The sequence below is a fragment of the Oryzias melastigma genome, linkage group LG1, assembly GCF_002922805.2.
Source record: "Oryzias melastigma strain HK-1 linkage group LG1, ASM292280v2, whole genome shotgun sequence".
Taxonomy (NCBI): domain Eukaryota; kingdom Metazoa; phylum Chordata; class Actinopteri; order Beloniformes; family Adrianichthyidae; genus Oryzias; species Oryzias melastigma.
Genome location: NC_050512.1, coordinates 15,310,406 through 15,331,999, shown reverse-complemented (window position 1 = coordinate 15,331,999; position 21,594 = coordinate 15,310,406). Strand labels below are relative to the sequence as shown.

At 40.4% G+C, this 21,594-nt stretch overlaps 1 protein-coding gene across 1 annotated transcript in view; it reads right to left on the bottom strand.

The window, feature by feature from the left end:
- The window catches only part of znf827 (zinc finger protein 827), a 72,533-nt gene that overhangs the window by 35,633 nt on the left and 15,306 nt on the right, over positions 1–21,594 (bottom strand). Inside the window, exons 2-5 of the mRNA XM_024259404.2 lie at positions 13,322–14,593; positions 11,245–11,417; positions 10,107–10,596; positions 1,050–1,319 (exon numbers count right to left, since the gene is read on the bottom strand). Of these exons, the coding sequence (XP_024115172.1) occupies positions 1,050–1,319; positions 10,107–10,596; positions 11,245–11,417; positions 13,322–14,593 (2,205 nt within the window). The remainder of the gene's footprint in view (positions 1–1,049; positions 1,320–10,106; positions 10,597–11,244; positions 11,418–13,321; positions 14,594–21,594) is intronic.

The following is a 21,594-nucleotide window of genomic DNA, read 5'->3' as shown; positions in this document are numbered from 1 at the left end:
CTTAAACGCACACACAAATGCACACACACAGAAAAATGTGACCTGGGGGCAGGCAGTGGAGCAGCACACGTGTACTACCACAGAGCTACCAGCCAGCATGAGTCACTGTGAACACCAGTCCACCCAGAGAGAACAATAGCAAACGGTGTGTGAGGTGTCTGTCAAGCATGCTCATGCTGGCACAGGATGAAGAGCCATAGATGGAGAAACGCCCCACTGCACCAATATCAGATTGCCATTTGCGTTGGGGTTTTTCAGTGCTGCGCATGCACATTTGCCCCAAGCCTTACAACAAAGTGCATTTTAATAACGCCGTTGTAGCACACAGCTCCAACATAAATGCAGGTGTCTAATACATCCTTATTGGTCAAATAAGTAGTCCTAATAGCCAGCTGTCACAGCCAAGTGATTATTTTTGAAAATGAAGTACTATGGGATTGATGTTAACAATTCCATAAAGAGAGAAAAAACACATTAGTGTACTATGACACATACTGTACTTCAGCCTTTTTCATTCTTGACTGCATGAGACATGCTCTCCAGCAGCCCACGGTGCATAAACACATGACACACTTGAACCTAACCTGGTGTTTCAATGGTGAATTTGATTTACAAAAAAAAAAAACTATGCTCAGCATTAATTTCACTGTTAAATTTGGCCAAGAAACCAACCGTATACTACTGTCACTTGATATATTTGAAAATAGATCAAATAAAATGTTCAATTTGAATTAAAATATACAATTAGAAATAATATAAAAAGACTTCTGTGCTAGTGTGGAAAAAAACAACAGGAAGACTGTGCCTAAGGTTTTTCTTAAGTAATGTAGAGCACAATAAAAAAATCTACAATTTACCTGCCAAATTGAAGTAAATCCTCACACTTACGCAACCTAGAATGCATGTTTATTCTTCCGAAGTTTCCCAACTGGGAAATGCCATCTTCAATATTTTAAGTCTTGCATATATTAAAATAAAAATACACATTTAGCAAAGAAAGTCCTATTTTTTTACCATTGCATAAAACATAAATAACTTTAAACAATTACCTGAAAGCTTTATTAGGAGCTCAGAAGCCACCTTCACGTTGATATCCTGGCTAAGCAAGCTATTCTTAGCGATGGGGCTTCCTTCTCTTGTTTTCAGCGACCCTGGCCGATCTGCGGCGGCTGCAGCCCCGTCCTGGCAGAAAGAAGCAGGAAAGCCTGATTGAGCCTGGTTGTGAGATTGCGAGGATGGTCTTGGACTTGGCGCTTCCTCGGCTTTTGGTTCTTCCTTCAGGTGGAATGGAGACTGGAGTGTTTCCCTCTGGTTAGCTGCTGCAGAAACAAAGAGGGGAAAAAAAGTAGAATATTAAAGACCTACTTTGATGAAAATCTTGTCTTTATAGCATGTTAGTGGCATTTTTCTCATGATGGAGGACATATATAAAAAAAATTAAGTTCAAATTCACTTTATTCACTGTAATAATGACAGTGTTGATTATAATGAATATGTGACTGGAAGATGGCTACACGGTGTAGTGGTGGTTAGTGCTCTTGCATCACAGCAAGAAGCCCCTGGTTTGATTCCCAGCTGGGATCTTTCTTTGTGGAGTTTGCACGCCCTCCCTGTGCATGCACTGATTTTCTCGTGGCACCTCGGCTTCCTCCCACAGTTCAAAAACATGCTTCATAGGTTGATTACTGTAATGTGTCCCTTGATGTCCATGTGTCAGTGTGTGGCCTGTGCCAGACTGGCGACCCATCCAGGGTGTAGTCCGCCTTCGCCCAACAGTAGCCAGGAGAGGCCCTCCGACCCCAGTGGGATTAAAGCTATGAAGCATGTTTTTGGACAGTGGAAGGAAGCCAGAGTCCCCGGAGAAAACCCACATGTTCACGGAGAAAACATGCAAACTCTACACAGAAATCTCCTCCATTGGTGTTTCTATTTCAGGTCCCCCAGCCGGGACTTGAACCGGGGGCCTCCTTGCTGTGAAACAAGAGCGCTAACCACTGCGCCACCATGGAGCCATGTATCTGTTTAATTTGTTCTGGATCGAGTCCTGAACCTGGCATTTGGTCTGTATTCAGACTGGTTACTACCAGAGATTTCTGTTTACAACTAAAGCCTGCAAACAAAACCATGTGACTACAGAATTCTTCAGTCATTGGCCAGTTGACTGGAACGTTAAATCTGGTTTCCAAACTAGTATTACATCTAACGGAATTCCTACATGATTTAAACATGACAGTATGAAATGACTTCTTCAGCAGGAACTCTTATCTGGCATCTCTGTTGTGTTTAAGCAAGGATATGATTTGAAATAACACATCAGGGGGTCTGCTCAAGTCATCTTCTGGAGAATTGTAAATTAGTGGCACATCAATAAAATGAAATGAATGGAGAAACTGGGCCACATCAAATTCGCCTTGGATGAATAATTAATTAGACATGGAGAAACTTCCAATAGTGGCCAAGAAAAGAACAGCAGGGCAAGAGCTTCTCCTTGTGTTTGTCAGAATATTTCCAATCTTTGTTCTAACTGTTGAACATGAAAGGAATAAGGGTTTAGCTCACATTGGTGAGCAGTACATTTAAAAATTATTTAAAAATGAACTTTATAAAAATCCCAAATTAGTCATCATTTCTACACACAATGAGTTATTCATTAAGACAGAAGGCATAACAAGGTTTATTACTTAAAACCAATGACTAACATTACATATTTTTTACAATGTTGCTTTTTTATTTATATTTTTTTAGGGTGAAAGGTCCTTTATTACAATTTGATGGGTAAGAAAATTACTTTTTAATACAAATATGCATGGTAGATGCATTGACATAGACTGCATAAAAAAAGGGAAAATGGCATATTTTTATTGGAAAACAAATTTCTGAGTGTTCTAATGAGTTTGACCTTTCTTTTTTATTAGAACTTGGTTTACATGACAGAACATCCCCCAAAAGTTATAGATTTTAATGTTTAACTATTTTTTTTAAAGAAAATTAATACCTGACTCTATTTCAATAGTTGGTAAATTATTGCACCTCGTTTAGAACTTGTTTGTTTTTATTGGGATTTTACCTAAAATCAGTACTAATATTACTAAATGTTTACTAGCTAGTATATAGTTCTCATTTTTTGGATTTTTTATTTGCCTTTTTTTGCGCAAAACTCCAGCGTTTCTTTAACTCTCTTTACCTCTTATCCATGCTTGTACTTTCATTTATTTTACAGAAGTGTTTGTGTGCAACAATGGGAAAGTGTGTGGGCTTATGACCCTTTTCAATTCATTTCTTTAACAATAAACACAATTTAATATTTGAGAAATTTGTACAAAGGTGTACAAATTTTTAAGGTCTAAAATGGCATAAGTCTCCTAAAAACAAATCTGTACATTTCCTGACATCCACAAAGTTTACATTTAGATGAACACATAAGCCCCACCCAGCACACATACAGGCATGTTCGTATGAGACAGGCCATCACTCTTGAGCAGACTGCTGTCCAGTCTTCTCTGGCCTCAGCAGAGAACTGCTCTGCTCCTTACCCTACCATGACACCTAACATCTCTAACCACCACAGGCCTGCTGCCCCCTGCCCGCTCCATCAATCTCTGCTGCTTCTGCTCCTTTTGATTAATGATGATCTGTGGCCAAAAAAAAAACACCTAGGATAGGTGATAGAGGGCAAGAAAAGGGGACAGGTGCTGGAGTTCTGACCGCCCGTAAGATGCCAAGCTTCTGTGCCATCACAATAAAGTAGAGGCGCTAGTAAATGGGGCGAAAGGAAGACAACGTTTAGCAAGGGAGAGGACAGGAAGCTAAGGTGGAGGGAACTGAGGGCTAGTGACCTTCAAGTTCTGGGGCAGTTGCGCAGGGTCGAACACAGCACCAGCTGGAAATGTCACGCTGTCTGATGTCAGCGGGTAAGCTAAGTATAACCTGGTCAGCACCTGGAAGGACGTCCTCTAATTAGAAGCATGTTGGGCCATGTTGGATCAGACAGGGACACCACACTTGGTCAGGGCCTCGGAAATGCACGACTATAACCAAGAGGGCACACAAATTGTTGTTTCTTTCTTTACTCGTGCTGCAAGTGAAACACTACGAATACTTGAAAATTCTCACTGAGCTGCTAATAAGCTGCTAACAGAGACACGCTCGACGTTTCTCAACTTTTTTTCTCCGTCCATCACCCATCTCCTCCGATGGCCAAGATTTTCGTTTGACATTCTGGTGGCTCAAGTACAATCCCACAGAACAACACTAACTTTACACGTTGGCCTTTTGTCTGTCAAAGTTTCACAGTAGCATTGTGTCCCTGGCAGATCGTGTTGTGACTTGAGCACAGATCAGCAGCGGTGACGGGCATCTCTGGGTGACTGAGCTTCTGTTCTGCGAGCTTCCTGGCAGTGCGGTTATGTGCTAACCAAACTCTCTGTGCACGATTCGGCGAGGCTGTTCCGACATCGCGGCGGCCGACGCTATCAGTTTGTCTCCATGTTATCACACCCTTCTGACACCTGCCACCGGCGCCACTTTCATCGCCATACTGTTGCTTGTTTCTCTCCCCTTCGCTGCTCTTTTCTCTTGCGCCTCATCCGTCTCACTGCCAGGCGCTTGTCCACTCCACCTCACCTCTAGCTCTGCGGCCAGGGCTGCCGTCAAATAACTTCATTAGCTTTCCACCTCTGTCACGCCAGCCTGCTCCCCCTCTGACAATTGGCTGCCGTTCTCAGAGAGAAGAAGAGGGAAGAGGGAAAAAGAAAAAAAAACACAGGGCTTCATGGGGAAGGTTGAGAACCAACAATAGCTGACAGTGTGCTACACACTGGACAGTGATACTGATGGCTGCAGTGGGGATGTATGGACCAGAGGTCACTCACAAAAGGCTTGCCTGTGTCCGCTCATGCTGAGCTGGAAAGCAAAGGACATATCACATTCAATCTTGATGTTTACGGATAAAAATATTTGGGCCAAACAGTCTTCAAAAAGACTTGACAATAATCTTACTCTTTTAGAAGTTTGTGGTGCTTTAGAAATGCTAAAAACAATGACATTTGAAAAAGTATACTTGTGTTCTTTTGTCTACAACATTGAAATTCCAGTTTCCCTTCATGTTCATAAATCAAAGGGCTTTATGAAAGGTATTCTCCCAGGAAGAACGATAAATAAGACAACTGCAGAAACAACGTGACAGACGCAACACCTCCCACAATCCCCTGCATGCCAATTATTCACACCCAGTTGGGGTCAAGCTCCCTGTGCCTGTGTCACAGCGGCAGGGGTGGCGGTTTGGAGGGTGTGCGGTGCCCAGTGTCATTATTAACTCAGGGTTGGCTGGGCACAGGGCAGGGGCAGTGCATTTCAAAGAGCCTCGGCGGCTTTCATCTCTCAATCAAAACGTGGATCGCTGACGGTTGTGTCAGTTTACGAGGATTAAAAAAAAGAAAAAAAAAACACCCCATAGAGTATCCGTCTAGCACTCGATAGAAACCAGAGTAGCTCCCAAAAATGATACGCTTATTATGTCAGAGGTCAGGCAGAGTTCAGCGTTTTCCAAATGCCTGGGGAACTTGACCCAGCCCCTTTTTGGTGTCTTGCTCTGTCTCACTCAGCTGCTGTCTGTTTTTTTTTTCCCTTTGCAGCTTTTCGAAACAACCTCCAATGCTCCACCTAGCCACACTAGTACTGGAGTGAAAGGGGGATGTTCATGTACAATCTCAATTTGGGTTAGCAAGAAAAGTCAAAACAAATAGACTCTACAGGTCCCAGTAGGAACTTCGTCACCTCTGCCTCCTTCATATTTCATACTAGAGGTCGACCAACACCGATATCAATATCTGTGCCAATATTGGCTAATTTGACACCCATTATTATCTGTCTTTTTTTAATCCAAACTGGTTGTTTTCAGCTCAGAGGCAGCCACACCTCTGTCTTCAGCATTCTCCCGCCCACTACACTATCTGATTGGTTAACCACGCACAGGCAGAGGCAGAACCAATCAGAAATTTAAACTGTTTGCGGATAGGAGGTTGGGGCAGGTTAAATAACGGTGGAGGGTAAAGTTTTTTCTGTGGCGAAGCTCTGGAGGTTGTACGCCTGCACGGACGTATCAAAGGTACGTAAACACTGAAAATTCCCCTGAAATCGTAGTAAACTTCTCTGTCCTCGCCATATCACAACTAGCAAATTTGTGCAGAATATTAACAAAAAAAACAATAATTAGAGTATCGGCCTTGAAAAAAACCACATCGGTGATCTCTACTTCATATCATTATCGGTGTCCACCACTCAGTACTTAGACCATTTTCCTGACTCCACACCCCCAACTAAAGAAGAACTTTGTGATCAAAGCACCAACATTCATAAAAGCCCGTAGTCATGCATTCAAGCTCAACATCCTCCTCTGTCTTTTTCTAATGTTCTTCCTTCCCCTTGAACGATGTCCTGACTAAGATGTCCGCCACTTCACACCGGACTTGCAAGTAGCCGTCGCGGCTCCCCTGGGACTCGCCTGTGCTCGATTGTGCAGTCTGAGGGAGAAGTGTGACTGGCACTCAGGGGGCATCCATGTGGAGCCAGAACGTGCGAGAATGTGAGGGAGTTAACTAAGCCGGCCCAGTCCCCGCGCATCTTGGCAGGGTCACGGGATGGCGCTCAGGGCGCTAATCATTTCAAATTACGAATTCCTTTTTAATTATGAATTATGCATAAATTTTTAATTAATCTAATGTTGCCAGGATTTTTTTCCCCCCTCCTTCCATCCTTGCTCAAGATTTCAATCTAATTACACAGCATTAAGTGGGAGAGTGGCAGTTGTAGCCTCGACCCCAGCGCTTGACCCCGATCAACCTTTTTCCATCAATCTTGCCACTATCTTCAAGCTCATCCTTTGATGAATTGCAACATTGTAAGAAGCATCTAAACGCGGTTAGACCTTGTATACCTGACAACAGCATATTTGCGAAGCTTATTCAACGTGTTAAAAGGCAAGTTAATTTGCAGATATAACACATGACCTCTTTTGCAAACTCACTTTTCGTAAGTGAAAAAGTTTTGTAAAAACAATCTTCACATCTGAGCAATATAACCACTTCTTTATCCTCTATATTTAAAAAAGCTTTAATTCTATTTGTTTATCCATCAGCAGCTCCAGGAATAAGATTTACTTCCAATTGTCGGGAAGAATAACACCTTCAGACTGACAATGGGGTTTGTTAGGAGCGGGAAAATATCTAGAGGTTATGTGCTGTCAGGTCCTAAACAAGCAACAGAATGTGGATGGAGAAAACAATTCCTTCAACTGTTGTTGAAGTGCCCCTGAGCAAATCATTTAAACTCCAACTGTTTCAGAGGAGATAATCAGAGGCTGACAGCAGAGAAGAGAAAAACAGGCAGCTATCATGAGCCGCTTATAAACAGTGTACACAATTAAAAAAAATATAATCCAGCATTCAATTACTACCCTCAAGCTGCAAGACAGCAGCAGAACAGATGGAGGTGGCAACTTTTTAAAGAGTTGACACAAATCTATCACTCCGTCCCAATAAACATGCCTGGAATCCACCTTTGTTTCCTCTTTAGTGCTATACTGTAGCTGCTGTTTTGAATATAATCACCAACATCTTTCTTATAATTCAGGAGCGAGATGGAGTTGTATGAGATTGTGTTGCATTATCTACTGACAGCATGAGGGCAAAGGGCCTCTGTTTGGTCTTCATGGTTTGAAAAAAAAAATCTGTTCAACAAATATAGGATTTGCATAACGCAAATCAAATGAGTTTATCATGAAACAGCAGGGAATTGAAAACATGCTTTGAAGATAAAAGGATATTTGAAAAAAAATAGTTGTTAGAGCTCTATTTTAAGGCTCTTCTTGTCATTTCTCTCAAAGATTTAAGGCTTGGTGCTGACAAAGAGTATTATATTAACATGTATAGTTTACGGTAGATGATAAGAAGCAGATTTTTTTCAAGCTACGTTACAAGTCAAACTTATTCATAGATAATGTACGCACTGTACTATTTTGTATTAACTTACTGCAAGATTAATCAGATATGGATATTTAAGAATTCTCCTATACTCTATAAATACGTTTTTAAACAAAATATGATATAAGGCTTTTGAATCCATTGGTCAAATATGCAAACATTTTTACATAAGAAACAATAGAAACTAGGGAGAAAGTTCACTAGTGCGAAACAAGTGATCAATATTGCAGTGTGACTTGCGATACACGTAAGGTATAATGCCCGACGAAGTGTGCATTAACACAAATTAATGCATGGAAGTCTGAACCGTCTGACGCGAAGCTTTTTCAAAGTGGTTTAATTTCTGATAATGCATAATTTGAAGGGCATTATCCCGCTTATCCCATGGTCACTTAAAAAATAAATAAATAAATAGTCCATCAATTTTTAGTACTTTATTCTATTTATTTTTATTTTTTTGTGTTTGTTTTATCGCTTTTTCACAAAAGTGGACTATTTGATAAGTGGTGCGAAGCGTTGTCAAGGTCACATGACAACTCGCCACTGAACAGGCGAAGGAAAGCGATATATGCAGATCATCACGAAAGGTTAAATAAAGCCTCAGTTCAGAGAGAAAGTTCACCTCTTGCAGCTTGTTTTTGTCCAGATGATGAAGAAATGTTTGTTTTAAAGAAGCCTGCACAGTGATATAGAACATTTGGGCTATTTGACCAGAACTTATTTTTTAGATGTACATTATCACTGCGGATTATCACTTTTTAATCCACACCCAACAGCCAATCAGAATTGAGTATTCAACTGGACCATGTATAAGAGCAAGTAATAAAATTTTAAACTAAAGCATCATTTCCATTTCACTACAACAGTTTTATTTAAATAAAAGTCAACATAACTGCAATTATATGTGAGGTGGGCATCTAACATAAAATGGCTCTATTTGATTTGTTAAATACTTCAAGCTACCAAGAGATTGTTTAAGCATGTTTGTAAAAACTTAAGGTAGCCATGTGTTGCAGTCTACGCCATCTACTGCAATACATATATCAAACAGGTTGATATCGCGATAACGATGAATTTGCGATTTATCGTGCAGGCACAATAGAAACTATGTTTTGTTAAGCCCTGACTGGATTGTTTGATTTGATTTGATTTCTACTAAGCAAAACAACATGACAGAAGGAAGAGACCACAAGTGTCTCAGATGTTCTGGGCTCTACTTCCCTCCATGAACTGAGCTTCAGCAAGAGAGTGTGTCAACCGCTAAAGGTGAACATCACAATCAAATGATTATAATCATCCTAATGAATGCAAGTACTTGAAAATGTACAAACATTAATAGGGCAATGGTAACTAAAGGTGAGACAAATCTGTTATGTAAGAGATTGAGATCATTTTCCCTCAAAAGCAGAGAAGAAAACTTTTAACAGAACCCTCGCTGTTTTTTCTTTGCTGGAAATCATGAGGTGCTACTGAAGTAATAATAGTTTGTGAAAAATCCATGACCCACTTTTTTATCATACCCATGGGAAATATTTGGAAGCAGGTTTTGACTGACCCCATGCAGAAACAAAAGGCACGCGCAAGTTTATTCACATCAAAAACAGTTGAGCAGCTATCTGAAACAGATAATGTGGTTCTGTTTATTTTCTCTTTAACTAATATTTATTGTTTAAATCAATCTCTTATTTTTTTTTTAAACTTACATTAATGTTGAGTAAAGAAAACATCAGAGTAAGACTATTCTCAGTCTAGACTAGAAAAATGTAAATCATTCTAATAAAAAAGCAATTATAAGGGAACTCCTTATTTAACCAACTACAAATTTTTAGGAGATTGTATTTATTTGTCAATTAAAATCACATTAGTCTGTACATGCAATTAAAAATGTCGATGTGCTGTTCTGTATTTAGTCATCACTTTTTCGCTTAGTACTCTAGTATTGAAATGTCTTTCAGGTTTTTTAACTGACAATATTTTTAGCCTCTCTTTAGTTTTTGAGTAAAACAAGATATTTCCATAAATTATCAATTTCTCTGCTAAACCTTAGAGTTACAGTTTTTAACTTGTAAAGGGAAATCAAAATCACTGAAAACATTGCATTTACGGTATGTTAAAAAAAAGCCTTACCTGATAGCTTCATAAGCAGGTCAGTGGCTGTTTTGGTAGTGATGTCGGGGCTAAAGAGAGAGGCGGTGGTTGGACCACTTGGACTTGATCTGACACCAATTCCAACCCCGGGTAAGTCCAGAGAGTTAGCACTGCTGCTGGGACGGTCCCTACACATGCTAAACGGGGAGAGTACGGACAGGTCTCGCTCCTGCGGCTCCTCCTTGATATGGACGTGATTGCCGGAGGCCTCGACAGGAGAGGACGTTGGCTGCAGGCTGTCCGATGTCAGTGGCGACACTTGCGTCGCTCTTGGGTCCGTGGAACCACTGTCACCCAAGAGGGAGCCCTCGCCCTCTGTGTCAGTGGTAAGCTCCTCTTTCACCTTGACGTCCGTGCGGGGGAAGTGCTGGTGGCACCGCATGTGAAGCTTGAGGCTGAAGTGTCGGGAGGAGGTAAAGGGACAAAGTTCACACTGAAATGTCTCACCCCGGTCCTGGTGCTGATGTACCTGCAATGGAAACACAGGTTTAAGAGTTAAACCTAAAAGCTTTGCCACCAAATTACAGCAACTACATTGGAACTTTAAGCAAAAGCTGTGTTCACGCCTATCGTGATTTGTGCGTCAGAGGCCTCCCTTTTTTGTTAAGTCAACATGCAGACACAATTTGGGGTTCTCCAGAGTGATTTGAGCGTTGGGTGTGGCCCTTTAGACTGCCAAGAGCACGTTTTTGGCGCGTCCAGAGTTCAAATATCTGAACTTTGGCAAAAAAGCAGCATTGTGTCAAAAAATCTGGGACTCTGCTTTGGCCTGTGATGTGTTTATGATGCAATAAGTGGGTGAGGTACAAAAAAAAAACAATGAGGAGAATCTGATCGTTCTCTTGAACTTTTTAGTATTTTTCTTTTTTTCCAAAAAGACAATGATATAAGGGTCCTCAATTTTTATTCTTATTTTCTTGGACTACGCAAGTCTTGAGTGTGGACAGCAAGTCTTCAAATTGAGTCATAGAGAGACAGAAGTACCACTGAAAGCGGTCATCATCCAGATGCAGCTCCTGCAGTAGATAATGAACCTCACTATACTGGGAGAGTATGAACACAGCATAAGCCTTAAAAAAAGCTTTGGTGCAAATGTAAAGAAATGAAAATGTCAAACCTTCATGTGAGATTTGAGATTGTCTTTGCGAGCACAGCGGAAGGGACACAATGGACACTGATGGCTTTTCAAGCCTGTGTGAATGACCATATGTCTCTTCCAGTAGCTCTTGCGCTTGATGACCAGTCCGCACACCGGACACTGGAATGGCTTCCCACCATCCTCAGGAGAGCCTTGAGGGAACCAAAGAACACTGTTAAATATTAACAAAGACATTCTGTAAGTTTCAGAAGTGTCATCCAAGCTTGTCAGTAATACATCTGCAGCATAGAAAAGAAGTAGCAACAATCCTTACATAAAAATTGAACAATAATGAAACCTATGACAGAAAATACCACCTTTAAGCATTAGAAAAGTAAATAAAAGAACTCAGACATGTTTTAGTATCTCGATTATTGTTGTTGGATTCATATCCGGTGTTCATTACTGTTTAATTGGTCTTATTAGAAAGAGGCATGATTGCATTACAAATTCTACAAGGGGCTGTCAGGATGGCTTCATAAGTATTCCAGTGCTGTTCCTTGAAAAACATCTGGTAATCAGTGTTTGGTAAAATTACTGTGCTCAGCCATTCATTGACCTGAGGTGTAAAACCTCGAAACTGCCTATTTGCAACAATAAACCGCCATCTGCGGCCCAACCTCTCAAAACCAAGCAGAGATGCAGAAACGACTTCTACCTACTCCAAGTTAAGGTGTGTAAAGCAAAAATAAAACACGTTTGTGTAAGTTTCTAACATTTCTTCAAACACCCTTGTTAGATTTTTTTTCCCCTTTACAAGCATGTAATAAAAAAGGAAGCTATAAATATGCAGAGTACAGAATATGGTATATGACACTTTTATATTCTAACTAGAGGCATGACAATAAAACAGGACATGGTAGTCAATAATCAAGGTCAGATTTTTCAGTCTGGCAACCAAACAACTACCTGCATTTTTACAGCGTTGCTCGACCTTGACTGCACGCTGGGCTACAGCAGACCCCCCTCTTTAGCATGCAGATCACAGAATATTACATCGACTGCCTCATCTGTCTGAAGTCAATTTGATCCAGCCATTTTAGGTTTGGCGGGGTTGCGACACAATCCCTCAAAAGAGCACATCAATCTCTCGGAAAGCATTTGGTTCTCCCTTACACATGCTCAGTAAGAGTAAAGCCGTTTCCCTGTGATACAATGAGATCTTTGTGTTTACCTTTGTTGTGGTTACATGTCCAAATCTCTGCATATACTTGCGTTATGTGCCGCATGGCCATTTGCAAGTAAAACAGTGAGACAGAGAGACAGAGTGAAAAATGGAAAAGTGTGCGTGCACGCATCTGTCTCCAGTCAGTGGAAACTATGATGTGTTTGGCCTTAAGTCTATTGTGCTGATCAGTGCAGAGGGCTCTGTTTAGGGGGGCTGAAGCCAGGAGGAGGCTACTGAGATGGATATGGACTCCAGGGCTCCCCGCTGTGCTGTGCACACACTGACGGCCCCTTTTTGGCAGCACTCACATCTGAGCACAAACGAGATGGTTTGGGAAGGCAGTGAGGTCTCAGTCGGAACCCCCCGTTGAGCCCACAGACCATTTCCCAGACTAGAAGGCCAGCCAGGGCTGTTTTCTCTCGGTTATGCTCTCTGCTCGGCTGACAGTTAAGCCGAAGCTGCACAACTTGCTACTTCAGCGCCAGTGAGGTGAAAACAAAACTATTACAAAACTGGAGAAAACATGTCAGAGAAGTTCAGAGTTGTTTTTCTGATGGCAACACTGTGACAAGTAAAGCCAAAAATGTTCCTTTTTTTATTGTAGTCACGTGCAATTGATTCTAATTCCTAAATTGTATGTTAAATAATTTAGCATAACATTTTCTCATCTTTCCAAATAAACATAAGCTTGATTTAATTGACTGCAGCTGCCCCTTTAACCCAGAGCCATCCAACAGAGTCATTCACAACTATATGCTAACTGCTCTTAAAATGCACTAAAGCCATGTCAGGTGATTATCTTTGCAGGTGCAACCATTATCTAAAAATACTGAACTGTCATTTCACAAAAGTGCATAGAAAATGTCTGTAAAAATGCATTTAGATCACCTGCTTGGTTGTTTGGTTTGCCTCTGCCCTTTGGAGTGGACGGCAGCAGCAACTCCAGATTCTGATTGGGTGTAGATGGCGTTGGCGCTTTCCGGTTCATGTCCAGCAGGGGCTTTGCGTCCTCTTGGAGGACCCCCGCAGCTGCCAGAGGGGAACCTTCTTTCTTTTCTGCCAGCAGGTTTCCCGCTGCCCTTGCTGCTACCTCCTTGAGCAAGGCAGCAGAGGACGTCATTGACACGAGAGAAAGAAAGGAATTTGCTGAGGCCTGGTGGTCGGAGGCAGCACTGGCTGTTGATGAAGCTTGGCTCCTCTCACTGACTTTCTTGGAAAGTGCAGCCAGGGTAGAGCTCGCTGACTGTGGGCTAAACGGAGAGTTGAAGGCATCAAAGCGCACCATATCGTCTCCTCGACTACCCCCGCCTAAGGTGGGCCCTGCAGATGAAGCAGAAGTGGAGGAGGAAGATGTTGTCGAAGATGAAGCCACAGCGTTCTTGTCTTGAAGCACAGCATTGGCCGCTGCTTTTAACTTCTGGATCGCAGAATCTGGAGATAGGCTGGAGCCACAGGGGTTGGAGCAAGTGGCTGGCGGCCACTTATCTGTCACACCTGCCCACACAAAGCCACTGCCATTGCTGGGAGTGACAGAGTTAAATGGGTCAAGGGGCTCTTGCTTAATGTTAGTGACTGAGGGTGCCAAGGAGGCTGGTGAAGCAGAACCGCTATTGTTATTATTGGCCAGTTTTCGGGCAAGAGCACTTAGCTGTTGGGCATGATGAGATGATGGGGAGAGGGTCAAAGATGGTGCTAATGCAATTGGGGGGGATTCTCCCCCTGCACTTCCTCTAGATGATCGACCAAGGACTTCGCCAGTGTCAAGTTTGAGAGACCCAGCCTCTAGGAGGCGGCGTAGATTGCTACTGAGAGGCTTCCCTAGAGCTCGGGAGGCTGCTTCACCATAAAGTGATGATACCACCGAGGAGAGCGTGTCTTGGGCCGAGAATGCACCTCCATCCAAGCCAAGAAGTTCCAGAGAGGCACGATGAACAGGTGTAGGGCAACCCATAGAGCCTTCACCTCCACAAGTATCGTGGTCCCCGGACCCAACACTGATTTCAGCCTGCTCGTCAGGAGACGAGCCTCTATGGAGAAGAAGCTCGTCCTGGGTGTCCCCGAAAGATGAAGACTCTGAGCGTGTGTCGGAGGCATTCCCAAACCAGCCATCCTCTTCCTCAACACCACCATTGGGCCCACCGTCCTCATTGCCGTCCACATCTGTAAGAAAAGGAAAAGTCAGACCATTTAACCGAGAACAACTACAAAGCAAGTCTTATGTGTGACTTAGACTTGCAAGTGCTCATTATTTTCTGTATAAGCCACCCATCCATCATTTTAAGTTGTTTAGTCCATATGCTCCACCAGTGCTGAATAGACAGATACAGCTCTATTTTAACACTTGTACCTCTAATTCTATTTTCCCAACCTCTGCTACACTCTAAGTGTGTAAGTTACTGGGTTAGTGACCTGGGGACTTTGTGTGGTGCAAGATGTAGATTTAACAATTGCGTATTTGTTTGGGTAGGCTGAGTGAGCTACTATTCTCAGTCTGAACACTCCCCCCCCCCCCCCCCNNATTTTATATTTATGTCTAGTTTAGTTCTGTGTTGTTGTTTTTAGATTTTTTATTTTGTTGGTCAGTTTAAAAAACTTTATTTTTAAGACATTAACTCTTGATTGTTAGTCATTTTAAGACTAGAAGAGTGGTAGTCACTCAGTAAGTCACTGAGTTGTGGTATCCCATAGTTTTCTGATAGATGATAACTTAATAAATTATAATTTGACATTTATGAACACCCATTCTGTAAGAAAATAAGAAACACAATAATCCATGTTTGCATTGCTCAACACAAACCCCTAAAAATGACTGCCAGGCAAATTTCCTAGCACAATGGCAGCTTTCCATATTGCAGATACAAGATTTTTTTTTGTTTAATTTAGTTTTCTGTCCTTTTTAACTACTTTTTCCCACCATTGGTCTGGAAGAGCCTAGTAAAGAGGTTACCATGACAACGGGTCCTTCTGGGAGGCTAGACAGCAAAGATTAGGGTAATGGAGGTTACAGAACTAGATTAATATTCATGAGTCTGCAGATACCACCAGGGAGCCAATAAGGATAGGGTTAAGGTCACCAAGGGTCATTAATATACACTTCATGTATCAATATTCATAAGCTAAACATTACAGCTTGCCAGACAAGGGCGAACAAAGAAAAGTGAATATTCCAGATACATATTAACAAACCTTTCCTAAGAATGTAAGTTTATAGCAGCAAGCCTGGGTGAAATAATGTCAAAATTGACATTATCTCTACAGTTTCTGTACACAACCCTACTGAACATCTTATGAGAAAGAACAGATAGAGACTTGTCAGACCAAGAAAACCATGCAGCACAAAAATGGATAGAAGATGAAAGATTGAATTAAAACATCACTAAAACAAACATACACACATTAAAACAATCTTCACCTGATGGCCTCGCCCAGCGTTTGACCTGCTTCATTTGATCTCTTTTTATAGGCAAACTAAGAAAGAGTTGCTAGGCAACTTGTCTTTTTTTTATTTGCTGATGTCTGGCTAACAAAATCGTAATCCAAAATTATTAATATCATATACAAATAACACTTAGATGTAATTTTCTAACAGATTCATGATTTGTTCTTAAAACGTTTCAATATTTAGCATTGATAATAACATAAAAACGAATTATATAGATGCCACTAAGGGATCATCAAAGTCAAATGTCTGATTAGAGTTTTTTCATAATGATGGAAGTCTAAATCATTTAGCTAATGAGCGACTTTTTAATAAAATTAAATAACAATTTGGCAAATAAAACAGTGTTCTATGCATTTTAAATAGATTGATCACAAAGCTGTAATGGCAAAACAATTAGATTAAAAGTTTTATAAACTCAAGACGTGACCTCACAGTACTTCGATGTTTTGGTGTTGTACAAGTCTAATTTTTTGTTTGCTTTTTAGTGGCATCTAAGATATTACCATCATAACTCCTAATGTAATGTTTAAGTTTTAAACACTGTTTCTAAATCAACTTCACATAATATTCCTCTTCATGGAAGATGAATTGAAACTGATGGAAAACTAGACAAATTTTTCTTCGTACTATTGTTATCAGCATTAAAGAAAACACTATAGTGCACTCAATGAGAACCCAGTTTCTTATGATCCTTGAAGCCATTTTCCACCTGAATAAGTTTTTTTAAGGTTAATAAGAATAAAACAAAAAGGAGAAGGAGCTGGTGAGTCACACAGGGCAGAACTTGACCTATTTTCGTATGACATGTGAAAAGCAACGAGAGCCACTAATGGCTATAATGTGGTTAGAAGGAAATCACTAGATTGCTGACCCAAGGTTTCAGCTTTAACACTGAACTTTCTTGAATACAAGATTCACTCATACCTAACAGGTAAAACAGTGAATAGCTCTAAAACTCAAGGCTACACGCCGAGTGCACTTTCTTAAAGATTAACACTTTCACATCTTTAATGTCAAAGTGAACTGCCTCTATGGACAAAATTACAATTTCCAAAGTTATGGTCTGCTACCTAACCCCCCCAAAAAATATTTATTCAACCTTAAAACTGCTGTTATTGGCACTTCAGTGGTGGTAACGTGCAGTTGTGTGTACAAAGAAATAACTACCTACAACTCTATCCTATATTCTTTCTGTTGAATTGTCACTGACACGCAGTCAGCTGCTTCGCCTCCAGATATAGTTGTTAGATGTAATGAAAGAACTCCTAAACCCGAGTCAAGACAAAGTTTCAAGCTTATGCAGCATCCATCTGCTACTTAAAAGAGAACGTTTAATGGTGTAATGGCGGGGATGACTTGCATGTTGAGACAAACAGCTGCAGGGTGCTCAGCGGTCTGGATACATTATCACTCACACACAAATGATTTTATTCCACCAGCACAAGGGTCTTCTTCTATGCCTATGCTAGAGAAATACATATATTTATTTCAAAAAAATGCAAGCACCAGTAGTCATATTTCAAACTAGGTCTCACACATGAGAGAATCAATTTTTTTTGTTTTTGACAAAAAAGGGGAAATGATTATGTAGTTTGTACATTGTCATTTATCTGAGTCTTACAGTTCTCTTTGAAAGTGAAGTGGATGGATGGTGAAGATAATCAGAGGAACGGCTCAGGTTAGATGATTTGGAGATGCCAGACTGAGATGTTTTAGACACATTTAGAGGAGGGACAGTGATTCTGTTGGTGAAAGGAGCTGAGGTTGGAGCTAATAGGAAAGAGCCCTAAAGGAAGACCAAAGAGGAGGTTCATGGATGTAATGAAGGTGAAGATGAGGGTAGTTGGTGTGAGTGAGGAGGATGCAAAGGATAGGGTTGGATGGAGGCGGATGATTGGCTGTGGTGACCCCTATAGCAAGCAGCCGAAAGGCATAAAAGAAGATCTGTATCTTAGTTAAAAAAAATAAAAAATAGAAAGCACTAAGAAACTGCAGCCTACAAATAAATAATTGAGCAGTAAAAATGTTTATGATTAAGTGAACATAAACTTGTGATCAGGTTGTAGACAAATTCACACTTCATCACATAAAATATATTTCTATAAAATAAATGACAACAACTTAAATAAGCAATTTGAGAGCAGAAAACTGGAGCAAAGGTAGGTCATCAGGTCGTGAGTACATGACTTGTGTGAAACTGCAAAAAAAAAAAACACATTCAAAGCTCCCGTATTGCTTAGACAGGCTTGAAAATTGGCATGGCTGACCCCAGGCATAGAGAGAGTAAGAGACAACAAGGCAAAGGAAGGAAGGGACTGATAGAGGCAAGGCCAAGGGGAGGAGGGGTTGATTTGGCTGGGCAGGCAAGAAGAAGAAGCCATTAGCCGATTAAGGTTGGATGAGGTGCATCAATACTGTGCAGATGTCAAAAGGAGAGTCATGCCCATGAGCTAATATAAGAATGAGAGAGAGACCCAGAAATAGAGAAAGAGGTAGAGCAGGTCAGATACTCACTAAAATCACAAAGATTGCTGACCGCAAAGCCCTACAAAGTAAGATAACTTAAAATACTGCCACAACACACCCAGCTTTGAGTCATCACATTTACATCACCAAAATGATTAGCCTCTTTTTCCTGCTGAGGGCACTGAGCGCATGTGTGCATCTTTATGGGTGGGTTAAGGAGGTTCAGCAGAGGGTAAGGACAGAAGAAGGAAAGAAGTGAGTATGGAAGCAGAGAGGAAGGAGCTTTAGTAGTAATTAAGTGTCCGACTGAGCCTTACCATGGCTTGCCAGGGCCGCGGGCTATGCTAATGAGCACACCCAGCGGTCAAGACTGCCTTATTAAGTTCTTACTGGACAATATGGTGGGAAAGATGCACCACTGGCAGAGTCTGGTCGCAGCAAATGACCAAATCTTTCAAGGGGTAAAGATAATTCCATTAATTGGATCGCGTTTGCATTATCTGATATTGGTTTTGTCCTTTTTAGATGCAATGCTCCTTTTGTGTCCAAGTTCTCTGAAAAACTACAAATATTACAACAATGGCGAAGCACTATGAATGAGATTTATGTGATGTTATTTTTTTTTAAATGCTCTTACTGCATTACAAAAACAAATCTCAGACAATCAGAGTTTGTTTATAAATCAATTTCATTGGAATCTCATAAAACACAACAGCATTTACAGTGTTGAAGCCAGCGATCAATTAGACAATAAATCTGGTCAAAATTGGAAATAAGTCTATGGTTCAACACCCAAAACACCCTAATATCGGCTAGTTTGAAATAAGCAAACACCAAAAGATGTACTTCAGCCAACACCGTACAGTGGTCTCTCGATTCCAATAAAAGCAGTAAAATTTATTTTTGTACTATTATTTTAGATGTTTTAAGGCTTTAAAAGCCCCGAATACACACTTTGTACACTTTACTCAGGCGTCTTGAAACTTTTTAAAATACTCTCAAGTTGATACTTTTTGCAAAAAAAATAGTTCCAGCATGATAGCTAATAACATATCTACTTTATTTATGTAGAACAGGCAACCTGAACACATGCATGGATGAGATTGATTGACAATAGCCTAAAGCCAATCAGGATGCTGAACACAAAACACAGAAGGAAAAAAAGCACAAAGGCACTAAAAATATTCCGCAAACCAGCACGACCATGAAAGGTGAACCACGATACAGCGAGGGAGCACTGTACAGGTCAAATACTTGTATTGTGGTGTTTATAATTATTCTCACTAATATAAAAGATGTAAAAACTTGTTTAAACTAAATAATAAAATAAATAAAATATGCTCCTTGTGTTTAGTCTTGATTACATACCTTGGCTCCAACGGAAAAACAAATGTCACCAACATTGTTCAGGGTTCACGTTAGACATTTCACTATTTAGCTGTGACATTATCCCAGTTCTAACTTTCTTTCATCCCACTCTCGACTAACTACTGTCTGTGACAACGCTACACAGAGCCAATCTTATGGCTGCTATCAAGAGGTGCGATGATACTTTTAGAAAGGATCAGGGTTCAAGCAGCAGGGCTATATATACTGGTGCTTGAGTCATATTGAAATGTAGTGCAAATTACCATGTGTGTATTTTCGGCCTTGGCCTTCGTGGTTTGTGGGTACTTTGGGCGGCATGCCAGAGGTGAAACAGGAAGGAGAAGTGTTCTTGGAAGAGAATGAGACAACCAAGAGCATGAGACCTCCGGAATTCCTCAAAGCAGATGAAGTGCACTTTACCCTACGTCTTATTTTTCCATTCAGCTTTTAGCATCTCATGTCAAAAACAAATTAATAAACAAATATATGGGGGGAAATAACAGTCCAAAACCTCGAGCACACTGCATTGGAAGTCTTTAAATAAATAAATATGAATGTTTTATCTGTTCAGCATAGTTGCAACATTGCAAGCTTTAAAATGAAATATCAAGAATGGAATTTTATTGATTACATAGAGTAGAGTATCACCAAATTCATGTACCAAGTTTAGCCAACTAAAACTAATCATTCGGGTCTTAAAATGTGGGTCTCTTTGAACAAAGTACTTCATGCCAAACGCATATGTTGTTTAACACACCATTCCATTAAACTTTCTCTTGACAGTGTGAAGCAGCTGATTCTGTTGTTCTTGCAGAGCAATTTCTTACAAATGAAGTTCTATATTTGACAAATCGGTGTTCCAAACCTTATTATTGCTCCAGAAATCATTGGATGCTGAGTAGCACTTAAGTCTATGTGGAGCACTATTAAAAAATAATTCTTAATACATTGTTAATAACAAAGCTAGTGACATCACAGTCAAAATGAACCAAAACCAAGATGCACTTACTTGCCAACCACTAGAAATAACTTTTCAAATTCAAGCTGCCAGTTCTAGACTAAAAATGAATTCCAAGTGAATAAACATTGGTTGCAAAAGAAAAAAAGAATCTGCCAAGTCAAGTCTTTGTCTAGCGATCCACATTTCAGTAGATAGTGTTCATTTTTATAATTACTGGACTATACTATCATAGCCTTTCAAAGTTATGCTAGTAGAAGCAGAATTTCTTCTATTCCTAAAGTACTCAAATAAACATGTTGATGAAGGAAAATCAAGAGTATGGGGATCTCCATTCCCTTCATTGTAAAGTATTGATAAGTGAATGAAAATACTGTAGTTTTAATATGCCCACCAAATACACTCTTTTTATGCAAGGACTGCAAAAACGTCCACTGAATTGCTAGACTAGAAGAGCAGGCTATTAAATTATCAAGATGTATTCATTCTGGGGTATAGAAGCTGCTTTTTCATCATCAAAAGAAGTTGTTTTTGGCAAACTTAAAAAAAAAATAGGTTAGATCTATATCCTTTACTGTGTATAATCATGGATTAAAAAAATGTTTTCCCTCCTTTGATATTTTGAGAAATCCATCTATTCAGTGCTTTGAGTGTTTTAAAAAAAAAGTTTAAAGACCCACTTTAATGTACATATATATATATTCCAATTGGGAAGAATCAGGAACAGATAAAAAAAAAACGCAGCTTGAAATTTCTCCCAGCTGTGATGCAGCAACTGAAATAGGCAGGGTAAAAGATCACTGCTCCGTTCCATACGGATGCATCCACTTGCAGACAAATAGATCCATTAACCTCTTCATTTTTCTCTCACTGCGGGATCTGGCACCTGGCTCAAAACTGTGTGACTGGATAGCTCTGATATTGCTC